The sequence below is a fragment of the Sturnus vulgaris genome, unplaced genomic scaffold (genome assembly GCF_052056855.1).
Source record: "Sturnus vulgaris isolate bStuVul1 unplaced genomic scaffold, bStuVul1.hap1 Scaffold_195, whole genome shotgun sequence".
NCBI classification, from domain to species: Eukaryota; Metazoa; Chordata; class Aves; order Passeriformes; family Sturnidae; genus Sturnus; species Sturnus vulgaris.
In genome coordinates, this window is record NW_028276170.1 from 5780235 (window position 1) to 5803004 (window position 22770).

General features: G+C 48.4%; 1 protein-coding gene across 1 annotated transcript in view; it reads right to left on the bottom strand.

Moving 5' to 3' along the window:
• The window catches only part of LOC148218027 (uncharacterized), a 775474-nt gene that overhangs the window by 620870 nt on the left and 131834 nt on the right, over window positions 1-22770 (bottom strand). Inside the window, 1 exon segment of the mRNA XM_088158035.1 lies at window positions 3552-4009. Coding sequence (XP_088014161.1) covers window positions 3552-4009 — 458 coding nt within the window.

Sequence of the window (22770 nt, forward strand, 5' to 3'; positions counted from 1 at the left end):
AAGACAAAACAAAGCTTCACTCTCAGAGTCAGTCCTGGAAGCAGAGGACATAATACCAAACATAATCAGGACACACGATTGGAGATAGAAACACCATAACATCACCCTAGGACAGAAGGCAAGGGTGGATACCGTGCATCCCCGTACCCAATTGTCTGGTGACACTTGGAACAAGCATCAGCATTATTTCCTTTTATCATCATTAGCAATGGGATGACTCCCATGACCATTTTCATCCCTCTGCCTCCCTCAAGGCCTACGGGGTTGCTGCCAGTAGCCGAGGTTTGTTTCATCTTCTCGGCAGCAGGGAATATGTCCTGGGGTCTCCCACTTTGTCTTTCTCTTTTGGTAGTGTTTCTTAATTTTGTCCCAAATTTAGCTTTAACATTCCAGTACGAGGTGCAGCAGTAACAGCTCGGTATACACAACCCTTCTGACACTTTCTTGCCAATACCTCTGTTCTGGTTTTCCTTCTTTTTTTGTTTTTCCTTATTATAGGGTATTAATACTGTAATAGTTTCCTTATATCCTTTTTTTATACACTGGACACATAATGGGAATGGGAGATACCCACCCTAGGAATAACACCACAACAACCCAGTACAATATGGACACCTTTTCTTGATGAACAGGCTACAGCCGGGTTTGGGGCAGGTGACTTTCAGTCAGGTTTTTCCTCTTACGTGCTGTAGCAACTCTAATCTTTTTGCCAGGCATGATCCCTTGCTTAGTACAACTTATTCAATATGTGATCAAAGGGATGCAGGTAAGAGCCACGCCTACTGATCCAGAGATGGTTACAAAAGGACAGAAATTGATGTCACTCCAAATAATTACAAAACCAAAAACAACTCAGGAACAAGAAATTAAGTCAATGATACCTAAAGTTTGTAAAGACAATTATTAAAAAATAAAAGAGGAGGGATTGAGAGGAATGTTGAATTAGTCTTTACAAATGAGCTGTGGATCAGCCTGTAGATAAGGCTAGCACTGAGAGATAAAAGAAACAATGGGATGGATTCCACTGATTGATGAATGGAAAGAGATATTTGCCTTTACAAATAAACTGTAAGGCTGCTGATAAATGAAATTGGATATCGAAAGATGAAAGAAGCAACGGGGGGGGAAACTATGAATTCTATAAGAATTAAAAATTAAAAGGGAAGTTTATACATTAGAGGGGAATTTCAGGTATCAGGCGTTCCGGGAAGTCTGTGCCTCTCAAGTACCTCAGCCAATGGGGAAAGAGAGAGGGAAATGCGGCCGGGAAAATAGGATAAAAAGGAGGCTGCGTCCTCCAAAAATTGGAGAGATCCCAGGGGAATGTCCCATGGCCTCTCCCTTTATTCGAATAAAGCAAAAAGGACTCCTCTGTCTCCTTTCTGGACATAAACCTCTGGTGGTTTTGGATTAATTTTCCTGACATAGGTGACCCGGGAGGGGGACCTCGCCCCCAATATCTTGGGCGGTCCTGGCAGGGGTTTTTTGAAAGGGTGAGGGATATTTGGAGCTCACCCGAAGTATCTTTAGTTCTCCCTGTTTCTTCTTTTCGGGACGTGGCGGGCAGAGCGGTGTTTGCATCTTGCAGGGCTCCAAAGCTGTCCCGAAATCCCCTTTTGGGGGATCCTGCGGGGTCCCCGGGTGGTTTTTTGGGGATGTCTGGGTGGCGGCTGCAGACAGAGCCCCGGCGGTGGGTGGGGGATGGAGGTCCCCGGAGCCCCGTGGCGATCGCCCGGGACTGGCAGGGCGAGGGGAGCAGCCTTGAGGGGGGGAAAGCGAAAAGGGGAGAGCCCCGGGAGTGCCGGAGCGTGAAATGGGGGCCTGGAGAGGGGGGACCCCGAGAGCCGGGAGTGAGGGGAGTCTGGAGAAGGGATGAGCCTGGAGACGGGGAACCCCTGGGACACCAACGTGGGGACCCCAAAGCCTCCCAGGGCTCTGGCCACCCAGGGGCTACAAGGCCACGAGGCCGGGGCTGCTCCGGGCCGCTTCCAGGCTGTCCCTCTGCTCTTGGGTGCCGGGGGTGGCCCTTTGTGACACGGGCGTGTGTCAGGGCCCTCGGTGATGCGGGACATTGTGGTGCTGTCATGAATGAGAGCGTTTGAGATCACTTAAAAATCGGTGACAAATGCATGAACAAAAGTCAGATTTAATATTAAGCAACAAAGTACAATAAGTTTGTTGGCAAGACTCACTCTACTGCCTACAGGACAGGTGAGGCACAACAAGGCAAGAACAACACCAATTAAAATCCATGCAATCAGAACAGAAATTAACGGGGAACTCTCTAGGGGAGTGTGTGTGGGTGTGTGCTGTGTTTAGGTGCATGCAGGGATTAAAAGGAACACGGCCTAAAAACTTAACAACTTAAAAAAAAAACTTAAAAAAAGAACTTAAACAACTCTTTAACTTCGACCTTAATTTGTAACTTAACTTATACCTTAGGCCTAGCAATTCAACAGACAAACAACACCGAACTTATACCTAACTTAACTGATGAACAATTCCACAGAGCAATAATACTTAACAGCGTTTAAGCTAACTTACATCTATAACTTCCAAGTTGTACTTAGCAACTTAATACAAAAACAACCCTGATTACTTACATTTAAGAACTTAGCAAAACACTTAGCATTTAACAGCATTTAAGTATGTTCATAACTATAACTGAACCTTGATTCCAGGCATAACTTAGATATCCAAGGTACTTCCACATCTAGGAAATCTGTATTTCTCCCAGATTTGCTATAGCATATGTGCAGGGGCACACACACAGACAGGAACAGTCAGTGCAGGCAATTCCCCCAGAGCTCAGTGAAATCCTCCTTTCAGATGTTTTTGCATCTCCCACTGGCCGAAGGATGGGGCCTTGAGCAGTGAGGGTATGGGCCCAGGACACGCCGTGTTTCAGCGATCCTCCAGGCACAGCAAAGCCGAGGGTTTGCTGGCTCTGAGAGGCCCCTCAGAGGGAGACTGCTGGTCACAGCCCACGGTGGCCAAGGAGAGCTCAAAGGTCTCCTTTTGGATTTCTGTTGATAGAGAGTGGGCTCCAGTCATAACCATGTTTCATCCTGGCCGCAGTTTGGGTGGGACTTTATCTAGAACTGGGGGAATGCATCCCCACACTGGAATCTCAGGGGTGCCCATGGCCTGGGTGACGCTGGCCCGATGCCAGGCACCCACCAAAGCCACTCTGATCCTGCTCCTCCAGCTGCAAGGGAAGAGAAAGTTTAACCAGGAACTCCAGGATCAGATTAAGACAGGGAGAGCAAACACACAAAACAGCAAAACGGGTGTAACAGACGCAGCCTGGGCACAGCGAGGGAATTTATTACAATCAAATCATAGCAACAGAAGGAAAAGAGAGAGAAAACTCTCCAACAACTTCCCCCCACCCAATGGGGTTCAGCAGGACCACGGATCACCAGGGCTCTGCCCAACGGGGGTCACTGGGGATCATCCAACACTGATCCTCCCATGGGGGATGGAGCTGGAGCAGAGCACAAATCTCTTCCCATACTTGGGGCACTCACAGGGCTTCCCTTAGTGGTGACTCCGTTGGTGTCGGGTCAAGTTAGAGCTCTGTGAGAAGCTCTTCCCACACTCAGGACACTCGTGGGGCCTCTCCCCAGTGTGGATGCGCCGGTGGACAGTGAGGTTGCCATGTTGCTTGAAGCCCTTCCCGCAGTCGGGGCAGCGGAAGGGCCTCTCCTCTGTGTGAATCCGCTCGTGTAGGAGGAGATTGGAGCTTCTCTGAAACCTCTTCCCACACTTGGGACACTCGTAGGGCCTCTCCCCACTGTGGATGCGCTGGTGGTATCTCAGGGAGGACATCCACCCAAAACTCTTCCCACATTCCAAGCAGGTGTAGGGCCGTTCCCCTGTGTGGATCACCTGGTGCTGGATCAGGCTGGAGCTGTTGCTGAAGCTCTTCCTGCATTCCCCACACTCGTAGGGCTTTTCCCCAGTGTGGATCATGTGATGCTGGATCAGCCTGCACTTGTAGCTGAAACTCTTCCCACATTCCGAGCACTCGTGGGGCTTCTCCCGTCCAGGAGGCTTCTCCACCAGCTCTGAGCTCTGCCTGGATCTCCGGCCGCCTTCCCGGCTCAGGGAGGGTCTTTCCTCCGCACAGCTCCCTGGGCTGGGTTTGCAGCCCCTCCTCGTGAGAGATCTCTGGGGCTTTTCTGCCTCCTCCATCCCTGCACACCTGAGGAATGAAAATTCCTGGTTTAGGGGGAAATAACAAGAAGACAGCTCCATAAACTGGGTGTTCCTCCTTGCCCAAATTCATCTCTGGTAGTCATTGAGCATCTTGTGTCTGTAATATCCTCCCAAACACCAAGATTCCTGCCCAAAATCCTCCAAACTTTAACACACGGATCAAAAACTCCCCAAATATCAAGCTTCAGCCAAAATCCCCTCCAAAATTGTGCTGATTCGAAAGCAAAACCAATGAGAGAATCAGTCAGAAATACAATTCTATAGGAAAAAAGATAAGAGAAAAAAAATACATGCAGTAGTACAAAAGAAAACAACTGACAGAATCAGAATACAACCTGACACCCCGCTAGTTAGGGTGGTGGTAGCAGTCCCAATGAAGTGGTCTTGTTGTAGTAGTGATGCTGTAGAAAGGTCTGGTAGCTCTTGTCCTCTGGAAACAAGTGGGTAAGGGCTGCCTTGGTGTTCCCAATCTCAGATTTTATCTAGGTAGGAAAGGCTTGGCTCCTCCCCCTGGCTGGAGCATCTCCCAATGGGATGATGGAATTTTATCAGTCATGCAGTGGCACTCAATGGCCCATTAACAGAAGATATCTTCCTGGAGGAAGGATGGGTTGTGGAAAAGATAAAGAACACTGCCCCACCTGGTTTTAACAGATGGCCCATTAGCAGAGGATATCTCCCACACAGATAAGGATCAGTGCTCCACCTGGTTTTATTCACCACTCTTTGTTCTTTTGTTTCTTCCCAGGACCTCCGACTAGTTACTTAATGTTTGCTGCTGATTTCTTCTCCCTTTTGAAGATGAAAATGGTAAAAGTGTCTTTGACCTGCCTTGCTGGATATTGTAAAGAGGAACAGTCATCTACTGCAAGTGGAAGTGTCACAGGTGGAGCAGAGTTCTGTGAGTGCTGTATCAAACCAGACCTCGTCAGAGCTGCCAGAGCAACTGGTCCATGCTGCCCTTCACTGCTCTGCCTGTTCCCCACTGTTTCATGCCAGAGTAATTTAACTGCTGTTAATTGGGTGTGTGTTTCACTCGAGCCAGTCCAGCAGAACCAGCAGAAAGCAGCCCCAGAATGAATGGGGCTCTGCAGAGGAGCCCCAGACTATTCATCAGCCTGCCTGCAGAACTGGCTCCAACTCTGAACCCTTTTGACCACACTCTGAAGAAGACACACTTCTGATATTTATGAGGCACTTATGACTGAGGCACTGCACGTGCTTGTGCAGGCAAGAATCCCAAAGTTCTTTCTTACTTCAGGAAAAACCCTGCAGCAGTGCATACCCAGCATCTGCTATCAGCACATCCTGGCTGCACGTGCAGGAGAAGCAGCAGCAGCATTGTACACGTGGGTTTGTTAAGCTGAACTCCCCTACACTTTGAACAGTGCTCATCACAAACATATTTAATGGCACACCGGTTCCATACATTTCTCCTAAAAGCCTCCCTTGTAACTAAACTTTGCTGGAAAGTTAATGCCGAGGATGAACGAGCAACTTCGGTCTCAGTACGGAGGTGGAGGGGTTCTAAACACTGTCTTTCCGAGAGCAGCATCTCTCCTGAAGCGCTCGGGGCCACCCGAGCCGCCGCCGGGAGCGCGGTGCAGAAGCCGGCCCGGACTCAGCCGCAGCGCCGGGCACCGCGCATCGCTGCTCTGCAGGGCGGCCCGCACGTCCTCCAGCAGCTGCCGCAGGCTGCCCTTCTCCTGCTGCAGCTCGGCCATGCGCTCCTCGGCCCGCTCCAGCGCCACCATCTCCTCGCAGCGCTCTCGGGAGCAGGGCCCCGGCGGCCGCCGCTCGGGCTCGGCGGGGGCTGCGCGGGCGGATTTGGCTCTTCTGTGTTCAATCCTCTCTTCTGGTGGTGCCCTGCTGGGCAGGGTGGAGGAAGAACCCCCGGCCCGTGGCTGGAATTGAGTGCAGCGGGCGCCGGAGAACAGCCACGAAACCAGAAACTCATCACGACTCCTCTGACTAAACCCTACAGTCCTCACCCAGCCCCCAGCGTGGCCTTGAAAGACTCTTTATTGTAAATAACTCTGACTGCCCCACATGGAAAAAATCAAGAAACCCTCTTCTGCCCGGGCAAGATATTAACTCTTGGAATGCCCAGAATAAATCTTTACAGATACTTTATTCTCTCTCTCCTAAATATAAATAAAAAAGTAATACAAGTAATACACACAGAAACAATATAAAAACATCAAAATCAAACAAAAAGAAATGTCAAATCCAAAAGAACTGCCTTTTTAAAAATATGGCGAAAAACCTCTTGTTTCCTCTATAACATATAAAAATATTACAAAGTGAATATTACTGTTCTAACTGTAAATATAAACCAATGCAGTAATATTAAACACGTTAAAATTGCTGTAATCTCGTAAGTTTAAATAATCAAGATCCCTCTGATGTTCCCCAGAAAAAAAAGAAAAGCAAAAAACCACTGTACTCAAAAATAAAGTAAGCTTTGCTTAAAACTATTATAATCCTTAAAGTGTGCCTCATAAATTAATAGTCCTTAATAAAAGTTGTGAGAAAAACTGTTAGTCTGAATAAAGGGTTTTTAGACAGTAATCAGATTTCCATTCTCTTAATCACTGTAACATCCAAACCACAAGAAAGCTGTATGTTGTGAAGAAATCTCCATAGACTGAAAAAAAGTCTCCTCTTTCAAGTAAATCAGTGAAAAACTATTTTAAAGATGGAATACCTGAGTTGTTTTTCTATGTTTCCAGTATCAAAAAAAAAATGTGTGGAAGAAAAAAAAGTAGTCTAAAGTTTTATTCTAAGTTTATATTTCTTATGGTTTCTAGCAATGAAATTTCTCTTTCTACCATTTAAAGTTAAACCTGTTTTTTGTCTACTTCTTAATCGTCTCTCACCACAAAAAAAGTTTCACATGAATAAACCAAAACCACTACATCAAACCTCAGTGATTCCAGGATTTTGATTTCCTATTCCCCAGGGGTGTCTTCTGCAGCCAAATGGTGATGGACTGGGACAAAGACCAAGATTTTGGAGACAGTGGGGTGGAAACTCCTCCAAAAATGTTCTTCCCTCTCTCCCAAGCACGTGGATCCTCTGCTCGCAGAGACACAGAAATCCTTTTATTTTGGCCTTGATTTGCTTTTCATTTCTCTTCATCCCTTTAAAACATCCAACCCTGGGGTAAAAATAAAGACACTGAACTGAGACATGGGTGGGGACATGGGGGGACAATGACATGGTGGGGACACAGACATGGAGAGTGACATGGGGACACATGGACATGGAGGGGGACGTGGCCATTCATGGGGACATGGGGGGACACAGGCATGGATGGAGATGTGGGGGACAGTGACAGGGATGGAAACATGGTGGGGACACAGCCATGGGTGAGGACATGGTGGGACATGGCCAGTGACATGTGGGGACACGGCCACGGCCGGTGCCATGGGGGGAACTTGCAGGGGCTGTGGGGGATGCTGGCTTGGAGGGAGTTGAGGGTTCCTGGCAGGGACTTGGGGCTCGCTGAGGCCTTTGGGGACCCCAGGCCGAGCGGCTCCGGCTGCGCTGGGAGACCCTGGCGGAGGTTCTGGGGCAGCTGCTCAAGGACCCCCTGCCCTGGAGCCCCAGCCGGGCATTGGGCTCCTGGAAGGGAATGAACGTCCTTGTCCCCAGCACGACAGATTTCTTATTTCTTGCAGGTGCAAATGGTTCTCTTACCAGAATAGCTCTTTGTGTTAATTGTTTTCAGGTTTAAGATTGTTTTCACCTGGGAACAAGCAAGTAACTTAGCTGCACACAGAAGAAGTGACAGGCTAGCTATTAATTTAACAGAGAGCAAGACCTGATTTTATGAAGCCTTTCTTTTATAACTTGTCTACCTGACTGCAACATCTCACCCTTTTTCATTAATTCAAAGAAGGCTCATATGTTCTGATGATAAAATAGCTCTCTCTTGTGAGGGTGTTATCTCATTAAGGTTATCACTGGTTATCTGTTAGATATGGGATAAGATACATAAAAGACCGATTACAATCAACAAAACTTAGCAAATTCTATCATGTCATTGACACAGGGTTTCACAGCATGAGAAAACAAAAGAATAATGTCCAGTGTGTCCTAGGGAAATGGGAATAAATGACCATTGTTTTAAAGTCCAAATAGTCCATTACCTGGAAATGTTGATCTTTTACATCACTGAATGTGCTCTTGGATCCTGGAACAGGGAATAACTGAAGAAGGTTAGTAGGAACACTATACCATGATGATGACACAAGGCTTTTGTTGGCAATTTGCCTGTAAATTTCCAGACACAGCCATGTCTTGGCACTCCTACTTCTGGTTTTGTTCTGGCCACGAAGGCTGCATGGTGATTAGGTTCTTTTTCTTCTCCCTGGGCTTCATTTTCTTGGAGGCAACTGATGTTTGGCTGAATAAACAGGTGACTGCTTTGAACTTGTTGATGACAAAAACACATGCATACCTTCTCCGTAAGTTAATGAATTAATTAGACTTTGTCATTGTACATTCAACTGAGGAGCCTTACATAGAAATATTTTACTTTTTTTTGGAATAAATACTGCAAAAAAAAAGTATAAATATATAAATATTTAGAACTAATTCCCCCTTCTTTCTTTTAAAAACAGCATGCATGATTCTTGCCATGAAAGGAAGTTCAAAACAAAACAATACATGTAGTAAAACCAAAAACTTACAGTAATTGGGAATAATTCTGATACAACAATACAAAACATTTCCTATAACAGATATAATTAATAACACTTGTGAAAATAGATGATTAACAAGCATTAAAACATTGTACCATCATCCCAGTGTCTGCAACACCTGATAAACCTCAAATCAGTGAAGAACTGGATGAGCGTCTATTGGGGGTTGTTTTTTCCATTCCCCTCTGCCTGTGGAATGTTTTTCCCATTGACATGCTAAGAAGCACTGATGGTTGGGTCCCAGCACCAGGGAGAGCCTCCCTGGTTTTTTGGGAGTTTCTCTCAGAGGGTGGGGGGAGGGAAAGGGGGAACACGGTGAGATTGGAAGCAGGTAAAGGAGGGTGGGGGGCAGTTGCTGGCTCTCGCTCGCTTTTGGCTCTCGGAGCAGAAAGGTCATTGCTACCCCCCCACCATCCCAACGCCGGGAGCTGCCTCTCTGTTTTGGACCCAGCACCCCTGCTTGGACGCCCTCCTGCTTCAGCTTGCTGTTTTCCCAGCATCCTGCCTCTCCTCCATCCCTTCCCATCTGGGACACAGCTGCCATCACCCCCAGCCCCTGCAGGTGCCGGGATCGTCACATCTGCCCCGTCCACCGGGAATCTGCCAGCGCTCACTGCCAGCGGTGACGGTGACTGCAGCACAGGGGAAAAGAGCCTGAGGCCCAGAAGGACTGGAACTGGGTTCCTGTTCTGCTTCTTGTTAATTCCAGAGTTGTTGTTCTGTTTGCCTTCTTAGATATACTAGTAAAGAACTGTCATTCCTATCCCCATATCTTGGCCTGAGAGCCCCTTAATTTCAAAATTATACTCATTCATAGGGAGGGATTTACTTCCTCCATTTCAAGGGAAGGCCCTGCTTTCCCTAGCACACACCTGTCTTTTAGTCAAACCAGGAATGGTTTTGGTACCCAACGGTGGAACCTGTGGACATTGAGTGGAAAGGCTGGAAAAGCAATAACAGTTCTTGAGCGACCTGATTTTGTGTTTTAGGTGACACCATGTTGTCCAGCTTACCCTGGTTTGGGCTGCACGTGGTCACAGCTACATCTCTCCCATTTGTAGGCCCTTATTTGAACATGGGTCCTATCACTAAGGCTACTGTGACTATTATCCAGTTCATTTTGTGGGTTGATAAGGTGAGGAATTCATGGGTTTTTAACTTCCTCTGGAAGATGGCAACGTGGATTCAGAGCTATTGCACTCTAACTGTGTGGTTTTGGGGTTACTTCAATAATGGTACTTACTGTGAGGAAGTGACAGCAGGGGAAATTTTCTCCCTACCCTTCATCCAGTCCACCGTTTAGGTCCACCCCACCCGTTTTCAAAGGCTTCAAAGGGTTCAAATCTTCTCTAAATGTTAATGCTATACTACAGTGGCTGGTGTTGCTGATATGCCTGTTAAACCTGTTCTATTTAACATTCAGAGATAAGGGGAGATTGATTTGGATAACAACCCTGATACCTACCCCAGGAAATTGGGATGCTGCTGCAGAGCCTGACCCTGCCCCACAGCCCACTTCAGAAATGAAACACCCGGATTGGGTGGGTGTTTTAGTGAAGGAGATGTGTGAGATGAGCCAGATGCTGAAGGAGTACCTTTCCCCAGCTGGTGAGAAACTCCCCCTGCCTTCAAGAGGGAGAGTCTGATGGTGCAGCAGTGGAACCCACAGACATTACATCTGTCCAGGTTCCAGCTGAACTGCAAGGGCAATCACAGCCAGCAGCAGCCACCCCTGTGGAAACAAAGAAGTCTAAGATGGAAACAAGGCACCTAGATAATAAGGATGAGAAAGGAGGGCCCTGACAACCAGCAGGGGAGCCAGAGGCTGAGATCATCAATGAGGCCCTGTGGTATGAGAGTCTCCGTAATCTGTGAAAAGACCTTGTGTGACAGTGCCGTGAGACTTTTACAACCTGGTTACTGCGGATCTGGGACATTATGGGAACAGGTGTGTGACTGGATGGTACTGAGGCAAGGAATTTGGGAGCCTTGACCCAGGACTCAGGTCTGAATCTGGTATTTGTAAGGGAGCCAGGGCCCCTTTCCCTCTGGGAGTGACTTTTAATGAGTGTGAGAGAGAGGTTTGTCCACAGAGAATGCAGGAGCACCACCATAGAATGTGCTGGAAGACCTTTGAGGAAGGGATCCAACAGCTGAGAGAAGTGGCAGTGCTGGAGGTGCTCTTTGGGAGGGATGGACAGCATGACAATGACCCTGACAAGGTCAGGTGCACAGGGCAGATGTTGTGGAATCTGGCAAACCTGGGGCCATCTCAATACACCACCTTCATTGCAACAATTAATGCTGATAATAACAGAGACAGTGGGTTCTGTTGCCAACTAGCAACAAGCTTAGAAATTTTGAGAGTGTAATCAAGGCCCAATGCAGGCTCATGTCTCTGCTGTAATTGTGAGCCCCCAAGAGGAGATGAGGGAGATGAGGCATGAGGTGAGGAAGAACAGTTCCCAAGCAGCACCAGTGCTGTCATATCACGAGTTTCTGGAACACATTTTCAAGCCTTTCCAGCTGTTTCTGTCTTGCATCACAAAATTTGGCATGTGTTTTGACCTTTTAAAGGACTTGTTGCATGCATTAACATCCAAGGGGTTGCTTTCATCGTGCCCCATCCATCCCACATGGCAGCTCTTGCCATGGCCTGGAGGAAGCAGGAGGCAGCAAGGATCAGCTGGAAGGCGCTGGCCACGAATGTCCCTCCCGCAGGCCCCTGGAAGGTCTCTGTGCTCTGCCCACGCCGCCCCTCGTGCGCGCAGGGAGCAGAGCCCTCCCAGCCGGGACAGGATTCCTAATGGTTGCTGGTGTTTTTTTCTAAGGAGACTTCCTGCTCAATGCAGGCTTCCCCTCAGGATGCCTGATGGTCTCTGGTGGTTTCAGTGGGGACAGCTCCTGCTCAATGCAGGCTTCCCCTTGGGATCCCTCATGGCAGCTGTTGCTGAGGTTGCTGCATGGTTGCAGGCCTGAGCTGTCGCCTGTCCCCAGCCCCTGCCCGCTGAGGGCCTGCTCTTCCTGCCTGCTGGGCATGGGGCTGGCTGCTTTGGAGTTGGGATTCACCTTTTCCTCCTCCATGTGCAACTGTCTGGAGCACAGAGATCCCGGGAGCTGCTTCCTCCTGAGCCAGTGGCACTCCTGGCACTGGGCAGCGCAGGGCCCTGTGCCCCGTATATACCCCTGCAGGGCGGGGCTGTGCCATGTCACCAGGACAACAGAATGGCCAACAGCACCCAGGAACCCGATAGAACGGCCCTGTGTCACAAAGGGCCCAGCCCAGCACCCCTTCAGCAGCCCAAGCCCCTGGAAGTGGCATGGGGCAGCAGCCAGCCTGGAGGGCTTCGAGCCCCTTGTTCTGATCCACTGATGAAAATGATCAGAAATGGCTCTGCCTCAATTAGGGTGCAAATGAGACCATGTGCCAAAGTCAGCAGTATGGATTTTACTGTAGGGTAAACAAGAGGCAGAGAGAATGAAAAAAAAAAGAAAAACAGAAATGGAATAGAGGTGGGGGGAGAGAAAGAGAGTGAAAGAGACAGATTAAGTAGAAAACCTCACCACTCTGTGGATCCCAATGGAATTCTGCTCTCTGATGGAGAGCATCTACAGACCCCTTGGAGAAGGATCCCAGTGGTGTCCTGTGGATGCTCTACATCTCTGTCTTCTTGGTGCTCAGGGTCCCCCACAAACACGGAGTTCAGGGGGTCCATACACACTGGGGGCAGGTGGGAAGGCCCAGGTTCCTCCCCTGGCAGGGACAAGTCTGACACAGGCTCTGGCAGCAGCCTCTGGCTCTGCTGCATCCCTTTGCATCAGGAGCAGTGCTCTGCTGCAAGGCCTCAGCAGTGAGTCTGGGCAGCGCTTTGGGGCTCTTGGATGGATTCTGGCACCTCCTCAGCTGCCCCTCACGGCAATGTGCCGTGGATGTGGCCTTCCCGGGGTGGGGATTTTCCAGTGGAGCCAGTTTGTGTGAGGGAGGATGGGTGTTCAGTGCCTGTGGGCAGAGGTTCCCCCACAGCCCCAGAACTCTCCTCCTTCCTGGCTGGCTGTGGGCAGTGTGTGCAAACGTGGCCTCAGCAGATGAGCCTGTGGGCTACGGCCTCCCCCAGCCCCAGCCTGGCCCAAGCTGATTTTCAGGACAGCTGCTGGCTTTGCCTTGCTTTGGATACATTCTCCTGCCTCAGTCTCGTGTCCTTGTCCCTAGACCAGAGGCAATTGATCAATGGTGTCACCTTGATGGTACCTCAGGTGCTGTTAGGCCGCTCAAGTCCCAGGCCAAAGCTGCAGTCAGGTGAAGGAGGGCTGGGCTGGGGTGGTCTCAGCCTCTTTATTCAGTAGAGGATTTTTGAGGTCCTTCCCAACACAAACTATGCTTTGACTCTAGAAGATGTGTGGATGTGTATTTTAACTTGGTAACATTAATACAAATTATTATTATAATAATAATTTTATTTTCATTATAATTATTTAATACAAATTCCATTATTTAATACTACATCTATTACTTCTTCTTCCTCCTCTTCCTCTTCTCTTTCTTCTTCTTCCCATTCCTCCTCTTTTTCTTCTTCTTCTTCTTCTGTCTATACTTAAAATGATTATTTCATTTACTCCTACCACCATTTCTTTTTCAACTTAGTAGTTTTATTATTCTTCTTCCTATTATAATTCTTAATATAACTCTTTCTTCTTATGGGCTTCTTCTACTTGTTCTCCTATTTCTACATCTATTTCTATTCTTATGTTCTTATAGTCTTGTTCTTACTCTTATAATCTTATTCTTATTACTGTTGAGTTGTTTTCCTTATTCTTAATTCCTCTTATTTTTCCTATTCTTATTCTAAATCTTCTTATTATTCTTTTTCTTTCAGTTTCTTTTTTTCTTGTTGTCACTCCTTTTCCAGCCCTCCTGCTGGGGCAGTGGAGCCAGGCAGGGGCAGCGGCAGAGGCGGCGCAGCGCCCGCAGTGCCCGCCGCAGCCGGGATCGATGGTTATTGATGGGTGCAGGCGCTTCCACACGGGCAGGGCAGGCACAGCACGGGCCTGGGGAGCTCGGCTCAGCTGCTCCCGGCTCAACCCAGGCCTGGCGAGGGGCAGCCCAGGGGAACCCGCCTGCTGACAGACCTGCCCATCTGCGCTCTCTCTCTTCTCTGTCCTCACAGAGCTCGAGGACTGTGAGGTTTTGAACCTCCAGGTGCTCTCAGGCACCCAACTGTCGGGTTATTTTATTTCATGTGCCAAGCAGCTAATCGTTACTATCAAGTTGTTTATTGCAGAAGCACATCAGTCTCAAAGGCAAAAACAAAACAAAGCAATGGCAAAAAGCACATGGCATTAAAAGCAATGGCATAAAGCAATGGCATAAAGCAAGTGGCAATGGCAAAATGCAAGTGGCAAAATGCAATGGCATAAAGCCATGGCATAGAGCACCAGCTCTCCCTAAAGCATGTTCTTTCATAGCAACTTTCCAACTACCTAAGACACAAACTCAGACCACTGCTTCTTAACCTATTAGAATTCTAGTTTCTTAGCACGCCAGGCTACATATAAACTATGTACAAGGCCTGTCTTGTTCTAACTGAAAAATGTAAGCAATATTCTGAACTCTAACTCTATTATGTCTGAAGCGAGGTTCTTGGAGCCTCGAGGGAAACACTAGCATGTCTTTCAACCTTCACTAGAACATGTACTACTTCTCTGGCGTCTAAGACCTTTTACTCACTAAAAGCACTTAAAACTTATTCCATTTACTTACTTATTGCTCCCTCGTACTACAACCTAAACCTTCACCTCTGCTTTATGTGTGAGAGGCTTAACACATTTCAATCCATCTCAAGACTTTAATTCAATCCCTGCACTATGATCTCTCTCTGAAGGATTCAGAGAAACTCTTGACTTACTGACTCCAACACATCCCCGCACTGATTTTAGAGGAGTCGTGTGTCCCACACCCAGCCCCGCTGTCATTCTGCCCAAGCACAGCTGCTCCAGTGTTCCCAATAAAGCTTCCCAGTTCACCCGGGTCCCGTTTACTGGGGGGGCAGGACTGGGGAGGGACCTGGGGGGACCCCACTCCTTACAAACAGAAAATCCTGGATTTGGATGAAACACTGGCTTGGGGTGTGCTTTCTTGTCCTCCTCCCTTTTGCCAACTCCTGCTGTTTTCTGTCTCTCTGTGAATGCTAATTTTTGCTGTACATTTTCCCTCAGATAATTGAACTGCTTACCATATCAAATGTAACAGTTGTTCTTCACCCAAATTTAACACGAGCAGGTGCTACTTCTCTTTCAGTTTAGGATCAGAGCTTGAATGCAGTGATTTCCAAGTGAATAAATTACCTTTCTCTCTTTCAGTCGGAAATGAGCTACTGCCACCTGCACTTGCCCTTCCCTTCCTCTCCTGAACCACCGAGCAGCCCCACTGGGATGGCAGGAGCTGGGCCTGGGAACTGCTGCCTTTGGAGTTGCATCTCCTCCTCCCGTGGCTGCTGCTCAGAGCCCAGAAGTGCTCTGCGAACTTGAAGTTGTGGCAGCTGGGTTAGAGCCTACATGGGAGGAGGAGAAGGTTCACCAGAGCCCTTCTCCTGCCGTGCCAGCTCCAGGGCAAGGAGTGCAATGGAAGCCAGCCAATGTCCAAAGCCCATCTGCTCTGCCAGTTCCTGTGGGAATGAGCTGCTGCAGAGGGGAAGATTTGGGTGGGAATGTGGTTCTCTAAGAAGGCCATAACTAAATGCTTGCATGGGGATTTTGGCTTCTGGAGCAGTGGGGTAGGGCTGTGGTTGGTTCCTACCCCTCCATGCCATGATGATGTAAGGGGTGAGGGATGCCATGTGTGCTGTGCCCTGGCAGTGATCCTCAAGAAATCCTTCTAATCCTCTCCTTCAAACTAGTCAAGCTCCTGGGAAAGATAGGACCGAAAAGAAAAAAAGCATTCTCAGTTTTGTGCCCTCCTGCCCTTGTGGGGTGAAGGGCAGGAGGCAGAGGTCCAGCTTGGTCTCTCTCTGACCTTTCCTTTGAGACAACACTGTCTGCTCCCACCACAAAGGCACAGAGGGTGCTCTTTGCCCCCACCAGTGGGAAGTGGCTCTGCTGACCCCACTAAGAGTGCTAGAAGATGAGTCTGTGAACTAAACAGTTGAATATTGCCTAGAGGGGGGTAGCGGGCAGTAGATGTGCCACCATTCTCTTTCCAGGACCCCACTGGGAGTACTTGAACTATCGACGATGAGAGAGAGATGGGGACACTGAATGGTGATCAAAATCCAGTTTTTACTGAGCACTACATGTGCTTATATACCATTTAAAGGAAGGCTGGTAATATTTTCCTGCAATCACATAGACAAACCTTACATAGACAAACTCTCACATAGACAAACTTTACATTTGGACTTAGTAAAATCTTATTTCCCATAACCCAGACTTGATCCAGTCCTCTTGCAGTCAGATCTCTGTTTGCTCTTGCCAGGCATCCTCGTTGTCAGGCTGCATTTGCTGATTAAATCTGCAGTACTATCAGTCTCATTTGCATTACCCATATCCACATCTCCCCCGTTTCTTTTAACTGAAAATACACTGTTAAGCGATTTGTCTATTAAATTCTTAACACACTGTAAAATACAAGGAATAACTACTACAATGCATAATATGATGCCTAATACATGCAAACCTATTTTACTTAAATTCCTAACCCAGCCAGTGAGTCCCCAGTGCCCTAAGAGCCAGTTCAGCCAGTTGTACCCATTATCTACCCGAAGTTTATTGACACCTTCTTTGAGGGCTTGAATGCTGGCATAGATGGGCTGGGAGTGGTTAGAAAGGTTAAGGCAACACATCCCATCGAATTCCTCAGCCACAGGCGGCGGCGGAGCTCGGAGGCGGCCCCAGCGCAGGTGGGAGCCGCGCTCGGTTGTGCGGGGGCTCGGGGCTCGCTGCGGGCCTCGGGGGCGGCAGGGGGCTCTGGCGGGTTGGTTGTGCCGGTGCCGGCCCGTGTTGGCGCTGGGCTGAGGGCGCTGCGGGAGCGGCTGCCCGCGGTCTCCTTCCCGCTGGGGCCTCGGCAGGAGCCGGTGCCGGAGCAGCGCTGGCTCGTCCCGGTTGCTGTGGGTGGCACAGAGGTGTCTGCCCTGTGCCCGGGGCTGTGCGGGAAAATTCCCGTGGCCAGAGGTTTGTGTGCCCAAAGGAGACAGAGGAGTCCTGTAAAAGTGACTTTATTGGTGAACAAAGAGAGAGGCCATGCGGCATTTGCCATGCGGTCTCTAAAATGCAGCCTCCTTTTTTATCCTCATTTTCCCGGCTGCATCTCCCTCTCCCATTCCCCACTGGCTGAGGTACTTGGAAGGTTCAGACTTCCCGATCCGCCTACTGCATGTCCTCGTTAATATGCACCCCTACTACGATATTAATCTTACTGCTTTCAATCCTTCCTTCTCTCATTTTCTCAAGAATTGCCTTTACAAACTTTTAATTTCCATTGACTCAATCTCTTTTCCTGCATCCTCTTTGGCGCAAGGTGTCGTGCATGGTAAAAAGCTGAGAGTTGCTGCAGCACGTCAGAGGAGGAGCAGCATTCGTTTAAGCCGTGGTCTGCCAGGGAACCACGAAAATTTGTCCCATTCCCATTATTTCTCCGGAATACGAGATATTTTCATATTTCCTTTGCTATCTGTTTAACCACTTTTCGGTTATCATCTGTTTGCAAACCGCCGTTTGCGTCATTTAATTTTCCACAAACTCCTCCTTCTTCTGTAAGTAGATAATCTGATTCCATCCCATGGTGAAATGTCTCGTTCCTCATTTCAGTGGCTTGGTCAGCAGGAAGGTCAGGAGCTGGAGCTGTCTGCTTGGTTATTATTTCAAGGATACTTTTTAACCTAATTATGCCACTCAAATTATGGGTGGGTTTTCTGTGTCCTGATATGAATTCGTTAGGGATCCCAGGGGCTGGTCCATGGTGTTGTAGGATTTGTTCTGGTGGCCGTTCATCTTTTTCCCTTTTTGGGGTGCTCCTCCTGCCACGACTGCATCAATTGACCACTTTTATCTTATGAAATTACAAAATGTTTGGATTCCCAACTGATTTCTCTGGACTAGCAAAAACACCTCATTGCTTTGGGGAGAGGGATGATCCCCGCACACACACTTTTTTTTCATGAAATTTGCTCAATATTCTCCGTTTGCTGTTTCCCTTTGCAGCTTAACCAATTTCTGTTGCAGTCAGATATCCTCACTATGGGCTCTGCCTTTAGTTGTGCAAATTCCATCTGTGCAAGCAGGCAGAGCTGGGGGTGAGGGGCAGATGGACTCAGGGAAATTCCTCCCCCTGGCAAGAAGGCCCTGGGGCATTGTCCACACTTCTCCAGAGCAATGTTAATTTGCATTTCTAAAACTCCTCTCCTGGCTGCCTGGAACTAGGATTTTCTTCCAGAGCAGCCTTTAGGTGATTCACACGTCCACCCTCACAATCTGCTTTATTTTTCTTTTTTTTTTATTTTAACGATTTTTTATTAACTATTTATGTGTTAAAGCCTTACGATTAATACTCTTCTAAGTTTGCAAAATGCAACTTAAAGGTGAGCATTGAAAAACCCATTCTGAAATTCTGCCATCATTAAGAGTCAGCCACAAATATATAGAAAAATATTCCAGTGCAAGCAAGTCTTTTCTGCATCTTCTCCTAGGAGTAAAAATTGCTTGTCACACCCCTGGTCCAAACCTAACTGATAAAATAAAAGTAGGATTAATATGAAAAAATTTTCTAATTGTGTAATCTTGTCACTGAAACTGCAGGAAAAACAAAAACTCTTCAATAATGTCTTTAGTGTTAGAGAGTCAAAGCATTACTTGATTCTGGTCAGGATGTGCAACAGAAATAATTTCATCCACACATAGCCCCGGTGTGCAGAGAAAATCATTCCATGAGATGTGAATTTTACGGGATTTTTCCTAAACGTTTTACAGTCTGAACCCATTGAAATCCATTGGTTTAGTGTTCATTGCTTCCAGGTTGTGTAGTTCTTAGTGTTTGGTTTCCTATTGCACTCAGATTTCTCCTCTTCTGATGTTAATTAGATCCTCATTCCTGGATTTCCTTCTCAGTCTTTTCCAGACCAGGTGTCTCCATCTATGGCGGGGCACTGTCTGGGTGTTCCTTGATGGTTGCTGATGTTTCATTGATGTTCCTTGATGTTTATTATCTTTGTGGATATCTTTTGGGCTATTCCCAGTCTGTTGAGATGTTAAACTCATCTCTGTTGAGTGGTCTGACAGTCCATTAAAAATACCTTTTAAAATTTCTTACCTAAGACAAAGGCAAGCCGAACCTGACTAGTAAAATGGAATGTAAAAAAAATTAAATTTGGTAGATTTTCCAACAATGGAATCGCAGGCAGCCCAGTGTGTGAGTGTAATTGAGAGGCAGAGTCCTGGGTGGATGCTGTGAACAGCAAAGTGCCAAGGCAGGCTCTGTGCCAGCCCAGCTTCCTGTGGCAGAGATTTCACCAGAGACAGGATTCTGGCCACAGACTGCTTGAAATATACATCCCTTATCTCCAGCCCGCACTAGGTGGGGAATTCCCAGGGTAAGGAATTGCAAAGATCAATTCCAAGGGAGATAATTGAATATCTGCCCTGGCTCTGGCCAAAGGTTATAATGGCCGGATGCTTGGCCTTCAGCCAAGGGCACACACTGACTCAGAAAACACTTCCTAAATGCAGCAACATGTTGCATATTCATAGACCTTCATGCATTATTCTGAATCATTCTCCCCAACCTGTAAATCATTATTTTTTCCCTCCCTGGGGTTCTGCTGTCCCAGAGTCCAAGAATGTGAAGAATTTCCTGATTATCTTTTTTACCATTCTCTGAGTTAGTAACATGAAGAAAACCTTTTTACATCAAAATTTTGTAGTCCAAAAAAATATATTTATCACTATTATTTATAAGTTCTGTTAATAGCAAAGCTAAAAGAAACTGTGTTCATGCAGCAAAGTTTTCCAACATAGAGCATTCATTTTAATATTTTCAAACAGACAATAATATAATATGTACTTATAACGCACTTTGGATTCAGATTTCTGAGTATGGAAGAGCCATAGCTGGTGCACCAATCATTTTATTCTTTTTAATTTTCTCAGGCTTTTTTTCCTTTTCTTCTGTCCATACCACAGTCTTGAGGTTTTTGGGGTTTAGTAAGTAATAAAATGTTATGGGTAGAACAGAGAATCCTCAATCCAGGTCCTGCAATTTCCTATTAATGCTCAGAATTCTTGCACTTCCTTTTCAGTCCTGGATGACTTCTGAGCTTCTCCAGACCCTCTCTGGGTCAATACACCACAAATCTTCAGTCAAAATATGTCTCAAATATTTTACCTTTTTCTCCAGCATTTGTGCTTTTTTTTTTTTCCAAATACTCAAAGATGCTTTTTAGCCTGAACATTCAGCCATTTCACAGAGGCTTCTTCTACCACTTCTTGACCTCCTGATTGCAGCAAGTCATCCACATCCTGCATTAACCCAATCCCTGGGGGTGGGGTAAATTCTTGTGATATTTTCTGCAAGGCTTGCCCCAATAAGGCTGGTGCTTCCGTGCATCCCTGCAGAAGGACCGTCCATGTCTTTTCCATTTTCCCTTCTACCTCTTGTTCCCACTCAAGGGCAAAATCCAGTTTACCATCCTGTGTGAGTGGGCATCCCCAGAAAGCATCTTTGGCATCAAGTCCTGCATGGTGGCAGTGTGAGGAGGGCACCTGGTTGAAGATGGTGTAAGGATGTGAGAGCCCCTGGGTGCTGGGGCCCCCTTGGGCCCTGGGGTTCATCCCTCAGGGGCTGTAGAAACTCTGCCATGGCCTTTGCCTTCCCCTTGGCCTTTTCCTCATCCCTTCTTGCATTCCCCTGCTGTGCCTTTGTGACCAAGTGCTCCAGGGGCTTCTTCTGCCCCTCCTGCAGCCCCCTCAGTGCCTGGGGGTGCTCATCCTCTGACAGCTGCTGAGCTTTCTGCTAAATCATTCCTTTCTGCACTGACCCAAGGAAAATGCTTAAAAGCTAATCTGGATGCTTGCACGTCCAATGCCCATTTCCCAGCTGTTCCTTCGTGCTGCTCCTTGTGCTGTGGCTGCCGTGGCCAGCCCGTATCCCAGAGCCGGTGCCTGTCCTGCCGCAGTGTCCAAACGCGGCCCCCCCGGCGGGCAGGGCCGGCAGCTCCACGGGGCCGGGCAGCGGCCGGGGCGTCCCGCAGCCTCCTGGGGGCCGGGGGCCACTGCCGGGCCTGCAATTGCCGGGGGGTGCTGGGCTCAGGCAGCGCCCGGCGCTGAGCCCCGGCTGCCCCACAGCCCCGGCCCGGCCCCGCAGCTCCCCACAGGCCCCCAGCCCGTGCTCCCGGTGCCGCCCCTCTGCGCCCGCTCCTGCCGCTGCCCAGCACAGAGAAACCCCCTGCAATCCTGACCTCCTTGTGTGCCTGTCCTGGCAACCGGGGATACAAAGGATCTGCAGCAGCTGGCAACTTTTGAGGATAAGAGCCTGCTGAAAAACATCCCCATCCTCAGTATTTTTCTCTTTCTCCTCTGTTCCATCATCCTTTTTCTTCCCACATAGATTCTTTCTGCTTCTTCTTGCCTGAACCATATTCCTCCCCTTCCCCCAATCCCTTCCCAGAAAACCAACACCATCCATCCCCCTGTTGTATGAATCTCTTCTGGACTTCCCTTATTGCTCCCCTGTGTCTCCCTGTCCTTGATTACCTCTGGAAGAATGGGCAAACTTCCTCAACATGCTTCCAAGGGATCATTCAGAGATATTTTGGGATCATCATCCCTTTTTCCGGGAGCCCTTCCTGGCTTTCCCTTTCTACCCTCCATGGGAGCCCTGCCATGTTTAGTCCCCGAAGATGCCACTGTAGTCCCTGATGAGATTTTCAGTGCTCTCTGGCTGCCGACTCTTCCCAGCCCCCCCCGATCTGTCACTCGTCTGTCTCCTGGCCCCAGCGCCCCCCGGCAGGGGAATTTGGGGAGGTGGGAGGGGGGGAGCGCCAAGGCCGGGCCCCCCCGCGCTGTGGTGGCGGCAGCGGCTACAGTGGGGAGCGAGTGCGGGCGGGAGCGGCCGAGAGCCCAGCGCTGCCCCAGCCCGAGCTGCCCCAGCTCCATCGCTGCCCCTGCGCTGGGATGCTGTGGGTTTGGGGGGAAGAGGGAGCCGGCAGTGGGTGCTGGGCCTGGGGGCTGCAGGAGAAGGGAAGGAGAAGCAGGGTTGAAGAACAAGATGGTCAGACAATGCCTGTGGGAGGAGCAGGTGGGATTGTGCATGAGAAGGAAGAATAGGAGGAAGAGAAATGTGAGGAAAAGTAGGGTCACAGGAGAAGGAGGAGCAGAAAGGAGAAGCAACGCAATTTTCCATCCCTCCCTTTATCTGCAGCCTCTACCCCCGGAGCCCCAGGTGCATTGCCCCCCTCCAAATGCAGCAGGTGACCAGTGAGGGGGATCTATGATTTTCTGAAGGGTCAATCTTGGTGTTTGAAAGCTTTATTGGGGTAAAACTTGGTGGGTTTTTTTTTTTATCAGGGCTGAAACTTTATATTTTATGGGGGTTTTGGCTGAATCTTGCTTTTTGGGGTGTTTTTGATATGTATCTTGGGGTTTGGAGGATTTTTGGGCTGAATCTTGGTCTCTTAGAGGTTCTTACAGACACAATATGCCCAATGATTTTCTGAGATGAACTTGGGCAAGGGGGAACCGCCAGCTCAAGGCACTCCCCTGTTTTTTCCCCTAAACCAGGATTTTTCATTCCCAAGGCGTTGGCACATGGAGGAGGAGGAAAAGCCCCAGAGATCTCTCTCGAGGAGGGGCTGCAAAC